This window comes from Lethenteron reissneri, chromosome 25 (assembly GCF_015708825.2).
Source record: "Lethenteron reissneri isolate LAM-NWPU_2019-01 chromosome 25, ASM1570882v1, whole genome shotgun sequence".
Lineage (NCBI taxonomy): Eukaryota > Metazoa > Chordata > Hyperoartia > Petromyzontiformes > Petromyzontidae > Lethenteron > Lethenteron reissneri.
Window position 1 is genome coordinate 7,632,719 of NC_083803.1, and position 14,145 is coordinate 7,646,863.

The following is a 14,145-nucleotide window of genomic DNA, read 5'->3' on the forward strand; positions in this document are numbered from 1 at the left end:
TAGCGTCTCTACTGGCTACACACACGGCCGATCACTCGGCGCGGTTCCACCATCCACACTCGGCTACGTCGCTGGTTGGTGGTGTGCCAAGGAGGGTGATGAAAGCCCGCAGGAGATCTTCCACATGGCTGGACGACGGAGAGAGATGTTGGCGAGCAGCAATGCAGTCTGGACCCAAGACTGCACACACGAACCCCGAGTCCTCGACCCCCGCTTATATCACCCCAGGCGTGGCGAGGCTCCGCCTCTGTCCACGCCCGATCGTGGAACCTTCCAGCAGGTTCCCAGAGCATCTCGGCCAACCCCGCCCATTACCTTTGCCCCAGATACCTCTCCCTTTCAGATTGGATGTTGTTTAGCGGCGCTTGTACCCGTGCTTCCCTTTTCTCACCAGCCTGTGTCATGTAATTACAAATGTATTGACTCGAGAATAATTGTGCAGTATTCGAGTAATGCAAAACTGCATATGGGTTAATGCTGGCGTAAGAGTTAAGAATGTGATGCATTAACTTGTTTGTTTACTCTGATAAACAAATTTATGCCCATCTTGGTTCTGAGAAAAAAAAAGCATCACGGCAGGCTGTACCATAAACTCTGCCAAACATTTACCGTGGCACACTGGCAAAGGAGGTTCCAATGGTGTAAATGCTTACCCCGAGCTCTCAAATGCTGATGGTGCATTGTCTTTGAGTTGTGCGCCTTTTGGTGCCATCTGGTCCAACACCATGTGAGACGAGGCTCTAAGAAAAGCTGTCTCGGGTGTGGACCAGTCTACATTAGTGTGTTTTTTATTTTATATTCTTTTTATTCACTTTATTTGTTTTTTTTTCTTCTATCTACGTGACTTTACCAAAAAAAAAATGAATTCTTGCAGTCACGAAAGTTTTAAATCGGGGCTTAACAATCTTGACCTGCAATGCAAACAAGCACGCGTCCAACACCGCCAAACCAATCAACAGCGTGCAATTGGACAATTTAAATAAATAACGCGAGCCTGTCGACGCGACCACGTGATCACTCACCGGACCAATCAAAAACGGCGCCGTGCACGAGGCACGATTAACGACGCTTCTCAAACCGGGGGCGGGCCGCGCCCGACCACGTGTCTCAATAGGAGATTTTCGTCCAATCAGGAAGCGCGTAATTAAATAAATAACACCCCAGCCTCGCTCACTCTCCCTCCGCGCGACGCCACGTGACCGGCTCGCGGGAACCAATCAGGCGGCGCGTCGCTCGCTCTGAGTAACGGGACCGAGGTGAGAGGGGGAGAGGAGTGGGGTGGGGGAGAGGGGAGTGAGGGGAGGGAGGGTGGGGGTGAGGGGAGGGAGGGTGGGGGTGAGGGGAGGGGGGAGAGGGGAGAGAGGGGAGGGGGGAGGGAGGGTAGGGGGGAGGGAGGGGAGGGAGGGTGGGGGTGAGGAGAGGGGGGAGGAGGGGAGAGGGGTGGGGGGAGGGGAGGGGAGGGAGGGTGGGGGTGAGGGGAGGGGGGGAGAGGGGGGGATAGGAGGAGGGGGTGATAGGAGGAGGGGGTGAGGAGGGGAGAGGGAGGGGAGGAAGGGTGGAGGGTGGAATAGGGGAGGAAGGGGGGAGAGGGGGGATAGTAGGAGGGGGAAAGGGGAGAGGGGGGAGGAGAGGAGAGGGGGGAGGAGGGGATGGAGGGGGGAGGGGTGGAGGGGGGAGGGGTGGAGGGGGGGAAGTAGAGGACCGCCCCTCCCCCGTCCCTCCCCCTTCCCGCAACGCGCGGCACCGGCAGCAGCGGCAGCAGCAGCAGCCCCAGGAGGAGCCATGGTGAGGGTGGTGGTGGTGGCGGTGTGACTACCCGGGCAGGCTCCTCCACACGAGCCTCGTGCTGCTTCGTCTCTCTCCTCGCTCGCCTGGGGACGAGCAGGGATGAGCAGGCGCGCCGCGAGGGTTGTGAAGGATTTGGTGGTGTTTGTTGTAGGAGGACATGAGTGGATGTGCGTGTGTGTGTGGTGGGTGATGGTCGGGGAGAGATGGAGAGGCTTGGCTCGCGGTATGCGGCGCTAATAATAGGAGGGTGGCACGGGGGGTGGGGTGGGGTGGTCGCCTTACCGGGTTTCACGTGGCCACGACAGCTGGGATTGATTGGGGTTGGCTTGGAAAGAGATTGACCGTGATGGGACACGATAATATATATGGGATAGGGGGGTACTGTATGTGAATGAACGGAATATGAAGTGTGAATGAATGAATGGGATGAGAGAAATGTTCCAACGCGTCGGCTTGAGAATGGATGGAGAGAGATGATCCTGTTTACACATTGAATAGGACGAGCTGATCACGAATGCGGTGAGGTTAGATGGTAACGGGATGAGAGAGGAATATGATTTTTTTAAAGAGCCGGTATTTGGTGGGAATTGATGGGATGTGAAGGAATGGGGTTTTAGGAAGAGTTGAGAATGGATGGGTTAGTGAAGAGGGATTCAATGAGATATAAAATGGGATTTGAAGAGTGGTTACTTGGTGTGCTCACAGGAACATGCTAGACGTGCACACACTTAACACACACACATATACTGTGCCGATGCCTTCATCCAGTACAATATTATTAAGAGTTGCGCACACTATTTCAAGAGCTGCAATGCACGTGAATACGCAGACAATGGCATCTCTCACCTGCTTTAGATTGTGTTTGATTGTGCGTGCACTCACCCGAGCTGATACACGTGCTTTTACTTGTACGTGACATGTGTGTGTGTAGTGTGTGGCACGTGTGGTGTGTGTGTGGCACGTGTGTGTGTGTGGCACGTGTGTGGGTGTGTGTGTGTGGCACGTGTGTGGCACGTGTGTGTGTGCCTGTGTGTGGCACGTGTGTGTGTGCCTGTGTGTGGCACGTGTGTGTGTGTGTGGCATATGTGTGTGGTGTGTGTGGCACGTGTGTGTGTGTGTGGCACATGTGTGTGTGTGACACGTGTGTGTGTGTGTGACACGTGTGTTTGGCACGTGTGTGTGTGGTGTGTGTGGCACGTGTGTGTGGTGTGTGTGGCACGTGTGGTGTGTGTGTGGCACGTGTGGTGTGGGTGGCACGTGTGGTGTGTGTGGCACGTGTGTGTGTGTGGCACGTGTGTGTGATGTGTGTGGCACGTGTGTGTGTGGTGTGTGGCACGTGTGGTGTGTGTGTGGCACGTGTGTGTGGTGTGTGTGGCACGTGTGTGTGGTGTGTGTGTGGCACGTGTGGTGTGTGTGTGGCAAGTGTGTGTGTGTGGCACGTGTGGTGTGTGTGTGTGGCACGTGTGGTGTGTGTGTGGCACGTGTGTTGTGTGTGTGGCAAGTGTGTGTGGTGTGTGTGTGGCACGTGTGGTGTGTGTGTGGCACGTGTGTGGTGTGTGTGGCACGTGTGTGTGGTGTGTGTGTGGCACGTGTGGTGTGTGTGTGGCAAGTGTGTGTGTGTGGCAAGTGTGTGTGTGGAGTCATCGGTCTCAACAGCCACTCGATTCACTCGTTAGGATTCGGGGTCACGTCTCCATTCACAATGAGATGATGTATATTGCATTTATTTGTAACCGCTTCTGAAACCTTCTATAAGTTCGTTGTGTAAGATTCTGATCAACACTGTTGGCAACGTACGGTGCGAATTAAGATCAACATGCATACCGTCGATTCTGTGTATTGTGCGTGTAAGAATGGACAAATCGTAACTTTTATACATTGCAGTGATTGAGCCGTTCTCTTAAGTGTTGTAGATATTGGGCCTCGTGATCTGATTAAATACATTACAGAATTACCCTTAAATGTGCTCTTTTGAATGTACCTATAAGTGATTTTTTTTAAAGGTGGATCATGTATGTTGAATTTCTTCCGCACCGTACGTAGCCAACTGCGCTGTTAAATTATCTGGCCAAGCTTTTGTATTCATTTCTTGATAGTTAAGTGGAGCTTTAAATTTTTGTTCACAGTTAAGAGGAATAAACAATTATAATTTCATAATCATTGTAGACACAATCCAGAATGTTAAAAACACGGCAATTGATTCAACTGTAAACCTTTAGTCGTTAAGTTGCGCAGATAATTCTTCAAACACCTACCGAATTAATATCCAACTCAGAGTGCGAAATAGTGGAACGAATTGTCGTATTTGTGACCTTGCCATTTGCAAGCGTGACTTGCACCTTTTCTCATCCCCAAACCAAATGGTCGGTCTGACTCATTCAACTCTTAAACATTTCAGTTGCCTACTGTAACACTACTGCTACTATTTGTTGTTGAATTATAAAAAAAATACGTAACATCATTGATGGAAAACAAATGGGAATTGCATTTGGAATTGGGCGATGCGGACTATAATGGAAGTAATAATGCCCCCATTAGGTGGCTCATTGTTGCGTGACCTCTATCGACCGCACTGCAGATTACGCATCCGCTGCGCTGTCGTATTTTTAAATTTGTGACAAGAGCACAACTCACGAGCATTTTCTCTCGGGCCTGTCCCCTTCCCCGCAGGCCTCTGGAGTATCGGTGAGCGATGACGTTATCAGGGTGTTCAACGACATGAAAGTGAGGAAATCCTCGACACAGGAGGAGATCAAGAAGAGGAAGAAGGCCGTGCTCTTCTGCCTGAGCGATGACAAGCGACAGATCATCGTGGAGACCAGCCGACAGATACTCGTGGGGGACATTGGAGAGACGGTGGAAGATCCATACGGTGCCTTCGTGAAGCTGTTGCCTCTAAACGACTGTCGCTATGCACTTTATGATGCCACGTATGAAACCAGAGAGTCCAAAAAAGAAGACTTGGTCTTTGTGTTTTGGTAAGCAGCTGCATTTAAGTTGGTATTGCAGTTAGTAGTAACCATTGCTCGATTGTCAGTTGCAAAATCATGTCGTGTGCAGGCACTAGGTGGCTTATCACATTGTAGGATCAAGAGAGATGGCGATTGACTGATGATGCATTCTTTAGATAAAGCAAATGTCACATTTGTTGCCTTAATGTCTGCTCAAATACCCTAAAATGTGCCCAGTCGTATCAGATTTAGGAAGTTAAGCAGCGTTGTGCCTGTATAGTGCTTGGTTGGGTTACTGTCTTTCATAACAGGCGCTGTTGTCTGACTTCCGATTCGGCAGCAGAGGGTCTGTGCATACAATTCCATTATACTTTGTATTCTTTAAACCTTAATGCCAGTATATTTGGAGTTTGCATGTTCTCCCCATAGGCGTGTTTTTTTTTCCTTCCGGGCCCTCTGGTTTTTCCCTCCACATGTTAGAAACATGCGTTTACATAATTTGGCTGCTATAAATTCCTACATGAAAGCTACTTAGTTGAATTATTATTTGTGGCCAGGTCGCTTCTGAAAGAGCTAATAGCTCAGTGAGCTCTAACTGGTAAATAAAATAGTTGAAGTATAAGTGGCCTGCATTAAGTATCGTAAAATAACCCGTGGCTCATTTCGAGTACACCCTCATACAGTCGTGGACTGACAAAGGGCTGTACATGCGCAATACGATATACAAATCTATACTTTCACACAATTACTGAAAATTATATATTTTTGGTAATTGTTCTTGGTTCTTTCGGTAAAGTCACGTAGAAGGGAAATAATAAAATAGCAATTAAATTATCACGTTTCGATTGCAACACAATCATCATCAGGCGGTAAACTTTTTCTTGCACCTGATAATGATTGCTTGTGTTGCAATCGAAACGTCGTGAGAATTTAGTTTTAATTTTATTATTTCCCTTCTACGTGACTTTACCGAAAGAACCAAGAATATGAATCCCTGCAGTCACGAAAACTTTAAATCGAAATTTTTAAGTTGCTTACTAGAAACATTCGTAAACGTTTAAATAGGATGCATAAAACTTTTAGATACAAATGCTCAGGCATATGATAGTTGTGTATGTAAGCTGTACGTACTCCATGTAATAAGGTGTTTTTGTTCCAGGGCACCAGACAGTGCACCACTCAAAAGCAAGATGATTTATGCCAGCTCCAAAGATGCTATTAAAAAGAAATTTACAGGTAATTTGAGCAAATATATAATTATTGCAATCACAAGTGTGCTCAATTGTTATCAATTTGTAGCGCACACACACATGTATTTTTCCACGTCTACATTTCATATTGTTTATTGCACGAGTTATTTCACAGGTAGTAACCTCTTCCAAGGTACCTGACCAGCATGGACCATTCAGCCAAAATACCCTTTTAGGGAGTCTCTGTTGCTCCCTCAAGTGGGGGGGCACTTTGACAGCAGTTGCACGAGCTATATTTTAGGACTGCATTTTTACCTTTGCATGAAGTTCGGTAAATGTTAATCACTGTGATGCCTCTTTCAGGTATCAAGCATGAATGGCAGGTGAACGGTCTGGAAGACATCAAGGACCACTACACTTTAGTAGAGAAGCTTGGGGGAAATATTGTTGTGACGCTAGAGGGGAAACCCATGTAAATGTGACTACCTCCTGACAATCTCCTGACATTTACTTGCAGCTTTTGGGGTTTTGTTATGTTACATTTTTGTTGAAAGTTAACATTTCTCATTAATCAGACTTTATAACTCTTGCTGCCAAGGACCTAGGTCCGAGTTATATTTTCTGTTACATTTTTACTTCTTGAAGGGCTGTCTATAAGCCAGGTTCATCGTACATCTGCACAAGGGCTGGCTTTATGAAACACTTATAACTACACAGGCAACATTGACTCCATTCAAGATATGCCAAAAATGTATTTCATACAAATTGCTGAAAGCCTTTATTCTTGCAGCTGTACTGGCCCTGCAGATAGCTATTGATTTGATACCATACAGTGTTTGATAAAGCCAAACCATCAAACACCGTTTACACTACATTCAGTACATCTTGTGCATTCATACACATATTTTGTACTTCAGCTGTAACATACGTTAACATTGCATGCTCTTTTTTTAGAAACATTGTTCTCATGTTTGTGCCAAGCACTGGTTTTAATGAAGAATTTAAGCATTGCTGTGAAACTTGCAGTTCCATTTACACAAACAGGCATTAAGCAATTAAATACAAATCCAATTACAATTCAAGGAATTTCATATCAGTCACAAACCTTGCAGTAATTTCCTGTCAAAACACTGGAGCCTTACAAAATGAACAGCAGGCAGCAGCTAAGTTATTTTACTTTAAAGTAATTCCAAACTCTGCTGTCCCAGTTTGGATGTTGTTATAAGTGAGGCCAAGATGTTGCCAAAGAGTCACTGCTTTGTAAAACTAATGGTGTCAACGCAGAGCCACTGGCACATGCATATATTTTGGATGTGTAGAATACCAAACTGATCAATGCTTTGCTTTTAAGTTGTAACAGTACGATGTATTGTCGGTATATTAAACTACATAATACATTAAATGCAAATTTTTTGCAGGCTTCAACCTAAATACCATACAAATGTTTTAAAATGCACTGTTATAAATGTTGCAAGTACTCTTACACAAAGATTGTTGGCAGTAGCAGTTTTCTTCCATGATGGTTAAAACGTGATTTTGCATCGACTTAATTTATGTTGATCATTACATCAAGTTGCTCTTCAACTATCACTGATTAACGCGACTATTTGATTTACATTAAGTATTTGTCACTGGTACTTAAAATGTCACCTTTTGGTCAAACATTCCATCCAATGAAGGCACAAATCCATTTGTGGTCAAAAAGTAGTATGCCTTTATTCTTGTCCACCTTCACAACAGAACTTTGTCTGCCAAACCAACAATTCGCTTTCATCAAATCCAGCTTCCACAGCACAAGGCACTGGCAATTGGTCAGAAAATCATACCGGCTCATCTACAACTATACTGTATGCTTTTCAAAATAAAATTGCACTTTTGCCTTTGAGTTTCCTTTGTTTTTTCATTAAAACTGAACAGAATTTTCCCTTTCAATAAATGTAAAAGGCAAGCAACACAGCATAGTGTTTTAACTACAAAGTACAGCATTTCATTGGTCAAAGTGAAATAAACTTGGACCCGTGTTTCTAAAAAGCTTTTAGGAATGTTGCGTTGGATTGCTAAAATTCCATTTCATACATTTCCCTAAGCGATAACACTTGAGTTTACAAAATCACTTTCATTATTGTTGTCTGGCACCTAAAATAAAGAGCATATTAATTGTTTAATAACAGATAAGGCATCAGGTAAATTTTAGTTCACTTGGTCCTCATTGCACGGAAGTTCCATCAGCTGTTTCATCTTCCTTCTGGAAAAAAAAGAGACTTAAATAACACTGCCGGAGGCGTTACATTTCAGAGGTATGTTATATAAATGGTAAAGTAGTGTTAACATTTGCACAAAAATAAGCCACGGTGAAAATATCTTTCAGGTGCATCTGATAATTTGGTAACTTGCAACGATATTTTTTTAAATTCTAATTGAATTTACTACTTTGACTCACTTGCTGCATCCCCAAAAATGCGATGAGTTTGTGCATTGACCAGTGCAGTATGATACTTTTTATGTATTACTTTGTTTATCCACTGACCAAATCCTTGACAGGTGGCACAACAGCAGAATTGGAGGAGAGTTTCTTGGAATTCTCCCTCTCTTTGTTCAGCTGCTCCTGGGTGGCCTTCAACAGCTGCTGCAGTTTCATTGCTGCTTGCCCCAAGTCCTTGGTTAGTTTCTTCTCTTTTTCCAAGCGTTCCTGAATTTAGGTATAAACCATGAATAAACTAAGTCTTACATATATTAAATAACAACATTTCGTGGATTTGACCACATCTGTGCATGAGAAACATCGATAAAAAACATTGCTAAATAAATTGCAGCTCGGTAACGACAAAGCTGTCAACTTACAATGCCATTTATTTTTACAAGTCGGCTTTGAAACAAAGCTCCTTTTTTCTTCTTGGTTCTTTCAGTAAAGTCACGTAGAAGGGAAGTAATAAAATAATAATAAAAAAACAATTCTCACGACGTTTCGGCCACAACGCAAGCAGCCGTCCTCAGGTGAAAACCAGGTTTGTCGAAGCTCCTTTTGTTCAAGAAACCGAAACCTTTGTAAAAATAACAAGTGCTGATATGGCTGCGATTCAGTTCATGTCAAATAAACACTGGCATAAGTTTGCATTTAGAGACACTGCCCACCTTTAGTTTTGTTGTCTCTGCAGCATCGCCACTGGCACCGTCCCCAGAACCGTTCAACTGCTCCGAGTGTTCCTGTAAATTGCCGTGCAGACAGAATGTAACATTCTTAAGGGCCATTTTATTAATTGTCAATTCAGAAACTATTCATCACAGACATTTCATTAAACAAAAAACATTTATATTCTACCGTGTATGACTTCAGAAGCTAAATGTGAAAGTTGAGGACTGTAAGCTACGAGAGGGCTTCAGAAGCGAGTGTGAGTTTTCTCTTCTATTGAAGGAGCACATACTACAGTGGCTTACTATATAGTCCATAGTTTGTGTTGCATGACCAGTCACACTGGATTGTCTATTTTCAATTAAGGAGATGTGCACATCGTCCTGTTGATGCTCTGCTACAACTGATAAAGCAGGTTTTCGAGCAATGTCAAAGCCAGGAGGTGTGACGTTTTGGTCTCAAATTAGGTTTATTTTGGAGATCCACGTTATTCCAGTCTGTTCGCCAGCATTCTTACAGATCTGGGTGAGATTTTAGATAGTGGTAATGTGATCCCAGAAAGGGGATCAGAACTTGAATTGGCGGTGAGGTACATTTGTTGATGTCTTGGTTGATGAGTATGTTGTCGTCAAGAAAACGTGAAGCTTGCACATCTGGATATTTGGTTGCAGAACGTTTGCCAGACGAAGCCAGGGGATTGGTGTCAGTTTCAGTATTCCGGTTATGATGTGGATTGCATTATTTCATTGTGCATCTAGAAGTTGTGTGTATGAGCTCCCAGACCAGGCTGCAGAACAATTCTTTGCCACGGAGTATTTGTGAAAGGGTGGGAGTTTGCAGCACATCATATGAGGAACCCCAGGTCGTTCCTGCAAGTTTCTGTAGCAGGGCGATTCTCAATTTGGTCTTTTCACAGATTTGACGTGCAGCTTGAGGTCAGGCATCTATAATAAACCCTAGATATCTTGGAGTGGGGTCTTATCGAAATAGACTGCCACAGGACACAAGGGTGGCATCTTCTGCATGGACTGTTCAAGTGGAAGGATTTGGTCAGGGTCTCCAGCGACAGAAATATGCCATCAATAAGGTTTGATCAGCTGTAAGTAATGGCAATGTTCTGGAGGTTTGTGGCCTGTGCAGCAAGGGCTATGTCATCTGCATACATTAATTTGTGAGACGATATACAATGCAAGTCACATATATATGTGAATTAGTGACGGTGCGAGGACCAAGCCTTGAGGGAGGCCATATTTTCATAATTCTCTTGCAGCTATGTTTACCAGCGAGGTGTACCCCGAAAGTACGGCTGCCAAGCGTCGTGTCAATTAGGTGTACAGTAGAACGACATCTGATTATTTTTGGCCAACTTGGGCAGCAGGCGACGATGTTGAAATGGTGTCGGACAGCAGAGAAGTCATTGATCGTTCCAGTTTTTTGTTGACACTGAACACCAGCTTCTGAGGGTGGCGAAGGCTACACAATATTTGCAGCAGCTATGGACGGTTTTGTACGGGAGGCAATTGTGGGTCAACATAGGAGGGAATTCTTGACAAGCATGTCACGTTTCATTAGGTCCTGTAGTTGGAGGGTGAGTCTTTCCATCTTTCAGAATGGCGATGACTGGTTTGCTTAATTTATTTTATGATTGTGGTGGTCCTGTTTATTACGGTTGAGGTTTGTTGTCATTGTTCATATAATCCCAGATTCTTTCAGAACTATATACCTATTTTTCATAAGCGATTTGGCCACAAATGATAGCTGAACGAAGTAGCTTATGTGGAAATTTATATCAGCCAAATACTCAAAATGCATGTTTCATCTTTTTCCACTAAAATTAAATAAGCCAGAGACCACTACTGGATGACAACTCAGGAAAGGAAGAAATGTAAGGTAATGGAGGGAGCCTTTGTCCAGCAGTGGGAAGTTACTAGGCGACAACAACTTCTTTGCTTACCCTCTCAGTATGAGGCTTCTGATCTTCCACCTCCAGCCGCGCCATCATCTCGCTGATCTGTCCCCTCAGCTGTAAACACATTGACCAATGTTGCTCACAATTTGCTCAAATATTAGCTTAAATTTAAGTTGCACTAAGGGTCAGAAGATGTCACCAGCAAGCATTGAGTTAACTGCAATGGAACAGGATTAGTGCCTGTCTTTGATTTGGAGAAAAGTGAAGGGTTAATGTATACGCAAACGCCACAGACCGACAATCTGAAAGCATCAAAAAGATGTCCTCTTGCACATGCACAAATGAGAAAATTGGGGTTAGTGTTGGGTTAGTGCCGGAAAGAAGGAAAAGAGCATTCTCATTCTGGTCCCCCATGCAAGAGAAATGGTGTGTCACAAAAATCTCACCCCTTCCAATTCTATATCGTCCATAAGGACGAATGCCTGGTCGGACGAGGAAGCAGATTCCGCCTCCAGCAACCTGGTCTGAATTTCGCTCAGCTGCTGCCTCACCTGCAAACAGCATCACATCGAGCTGAGCAAGCCCAGTCTTCTTAAAGGCAGCGTTTCCACGTCACTTCAATTTTCAAATGTCCAGGCATTAGCAGGGTGCATACATGTAAAGTTGTGTTCCGATTTAATGTTGTCAGGTTAAGGGCCTAATTACAAGTAGCTAATCTTTGTGGATCTTTGTATAGGTGTATCTTTATCCAAAGAACTCCTCCTAGACTGATCCACTAATTTCAATGAATGAGGCAAATTTAAAAGATTGTGGGCAATTTATGCAAGCGAGGTTGAAATTACGAGGGAGAAAACGATAGCTTGAATACAATCATTCAAATCATCTGTCCTGGCGCTGCATATATTGCTGTATCATTTACAATCGCTGTAGCGCATGACAATAGCCCTATAAGAACATGTAAAAAATCATAACGGATAGGCATGTGCCATTAAGGGGTGAGGGGAGCCAATTAAACTTCAACAGCCTTTACACTATATTGTATAAACGGGTGCGTGGGGACAATCGGGCGAGTTGATAACTGGTAAGTCACGTGTCATTCCATCTCACCCATAGGATGGGCTGCCCCACTAAATTTAAAAATAAAATCCTATGCCATATATGCCTGTCTGTAAAGTAAAAAAATGTCAGCACATTTTGTAACAAAAGGTTACCAAATAAATGTAAGTGCAAAAATAAAACTACGTATCCAACACAAGGCATCATTAAAAGCAGCTGCAATGAAATAACGATGTTAAAGAAGTTTTGAACTTCAGCCGCTGGAGACAAGAAAAATCAATTGGGAACAAGTTAATGAGTACAGATTGGACCAAGAACACATAACACCACGCCACACCATCCTGTTCCATTTACAAATCTTACCGAAATAAGCTCTTCACTCTGTTTTTGCATCTCTGCATCTACAGCTGTGAATTTGCAGTCAGAATCTGAAAGTTTACCCTTCAGCTGCAAGAGAATACAGAAAATGTAACACATAGCTGCAGCTGAAAGTAAAAACAAATTATTCACAAAATACAAGCACAATTAAAACATGTTTTGGCTCGAACAGGAAACCAACAGGTCTTACAGCAAACAAAATACATCATGATACATTTGCAACACAAAGTTAGATATCCACAACTTTCAAGTATCAAACTCTCACTCAGAATTAACAGTGCCTCCATTAGATGGATAAGGGCTGGATGTGAGGCTCACCTCTGCTGCATAAGCCGACTGCTTTTCGCTCTCGGCCTGAGCTTCTGTCAACTGCGTCTCCAGCTTGCTCACCGTGGCCTGAAGCTACACCAAACACCATCCAAGGCAATACTGTCAATGGACTAAAACTTTACTTACATGTGCTGACAAAGAACGGATTTCTGCTTACACAACAATCCCTCACCAACTGCGTTTTTCGCATCCGTGGTATTTATGTATCCACGGTTTTCCTTTGACATACCAATTTCATAACCGTGGTATGGAGTTTTGTGTATCTGGGGTTTAGCACAGCGACCAGCACTTGTAATTTCAAATCACCCGCATCTCTATTACCTCCGTGCATCATCCCCTTGCCCAGCTCCCACCACTGCTCTCCTTCCACCACTAGGTGGAAGTAGAGGGTGGTGGGCAAAGCCCCACGTCCTAACAACCACCTTTGCCATTACCTCATCCTTATCAAAGTCATCATAAACGTGGACTTCAACCCTCAGTATTAAAGGTAAATAACATTGTTTTTAATTGTTATTTTTACATTTGTTTTTTAGTATGTTATTGTTTATTTTATTTGTGTTTAACGAAGTAACGGAAACTTAGGCTTTGACGAGTGACGGTGGCTGCGGTTGCCTGAACCCTCTATTTCCCCTCTTCTCTATTTCCCATAAAGGCCTTATTATTACCAACCGCGTTTTTGCCGACCATGGCTGTTTTCAGGGACATCACCCCCGTGGTTGGCAAGGGATTGTTGTGCGAGTTTAATCTCAATGCCCGCCCCCCCCCCCCAAAAAAGTGAGTTTGTAAGAATATTGCATTTTGCATTCAACAGGGTGCCATCGTTTATATAGAGTGCTGTTGCCAATAACATCTGACAATCCAGCAGTATTGGCTTAACAAGCCTGAATCAGCTGATGAGACCCAGAAGGTAGAAACCGCTCCAGTTTTATAGCTTAAACAAATGCTGCTGGATACTTTGGTCTGAAAGCCAATAGGCTGAACTAATAATACATGTTTCAAAAGTGGACATATAATGGAGTAATGCATATATGTGCTTTTACAACAGAAAAACAAGTCATAAATTAGAGTACAAATATGCCACTAATGTTAATAATGACAAAACATAAAAACAATTCAACCATAGCCAAAGTTGTAAGGGACAAAATGGCAACTGTTATAAAACCGATGGTGTACCTGCACAGAACTTTGGGATTCTCCTTGAAGTTTGTGCAATGACTCCTCCAGAACCTGGACACGCTCCTGTGACTAATGCACAGCATGACACAATCCATCATTACAAGTCCAACGGGTAGTTTTTAAGTATATTCAGGAATATTTTTAGTGAAAAGCTTATTCTTCTTTTGCATTGTGTGTTGCAGAGATGAGCAATTGCTTTTTGGAACAGCAAGAAAGGTATTAAATTGATGTTTACGT

At 43.8% G+C, this 14,145-nt stretch overlaps 2 protein-coding genes across 9 annotated transcripts in view; one reads left to right on the plus strand and one right to left on the minus strand.

The window, feature by feature from the left end:
• The first annotated feature begins 1,234 nt into the window (after window positions 1–1,234).
• On the plus strand, window positions 1,235–7,808 carry CFL2 (cofilin 2). Of its 2 annotated transcripts, none has more exons than XM_061559161.1 (4): window positions 1,235–1,256; window positions 4,459–4,766; window positions 5,899–5,975; window positions 6,293–7,808. In XM_061559161.1, exons 2-4 carry the CDS (start codon window positions 4,507–4,509, stop codon window positions 6,403–6,405), a joined length of 450 nt encoding a protein of 149 aa, XP_061415145.1. In that variant the 5' UTR covers window positions 1,235–1,256; window positions 4,459–4,506; the 3' UTR covers window positions 6,406–7,808. The 2 variants fall into 2 exon arrangements, with proteins under 2 accessions (XP_061415145.1, XP_061415144.1); XM_061559160.1 differs by lacking the exon at window positions 1,235–1,256 and adding an exon at window positions 1,660–1,785.
• The window catches only part of RRBP1 (ribosome binding protein 1), a 34,776-nt gene continuing 28,250 nt past the window's right edge, over window positions 7,620–14,145 (minus strand). For 5 of the 7 annotated variants that reach the window (XM_061559158.1, XM_061559155.1, XM_061559156.1 and 2 more), the window contains 8 exons: window positions 13,906–13,977; window positions 12,721–12,804; window positions 12,388–12,471; window positions 11,415–11,519; window positions 11,014–11,082; window positions 9,062–9,133; window positions 8,457–8,618; window positions 7,620–8,174 (listed from right to left, as the gene is read on the minus strand). In XM_061559158.1, coding sequence (XP_061415142.1) covers window positions 8,136–8,174; window positions 8,457–8,618; window positions 9,062–9,133; window positions 11,014–11,082; window positions 11,415–11,519; window positions 12,388–12,471; window positions 12,721–12,804; window positions 13,906–13,977 — 687 coding nt within the window. In that variant the 3' untranslated portion in view covers window positions 7,620–8,135. The remainder of the gene's footprint in view (window positions 8,175–8,456; window positions 8,619–9,061; window positions 9,134–11,013; window positions 11,083–11,414; window positions 11,520–12,387; window positions 12,472–12,720; window positions 12,805–13,905; window positions 13,978–14,145) is intronic. The other 2 variants (XM_061559157.1, XM_061559159.1) reach the window with 2 other exon arrangements.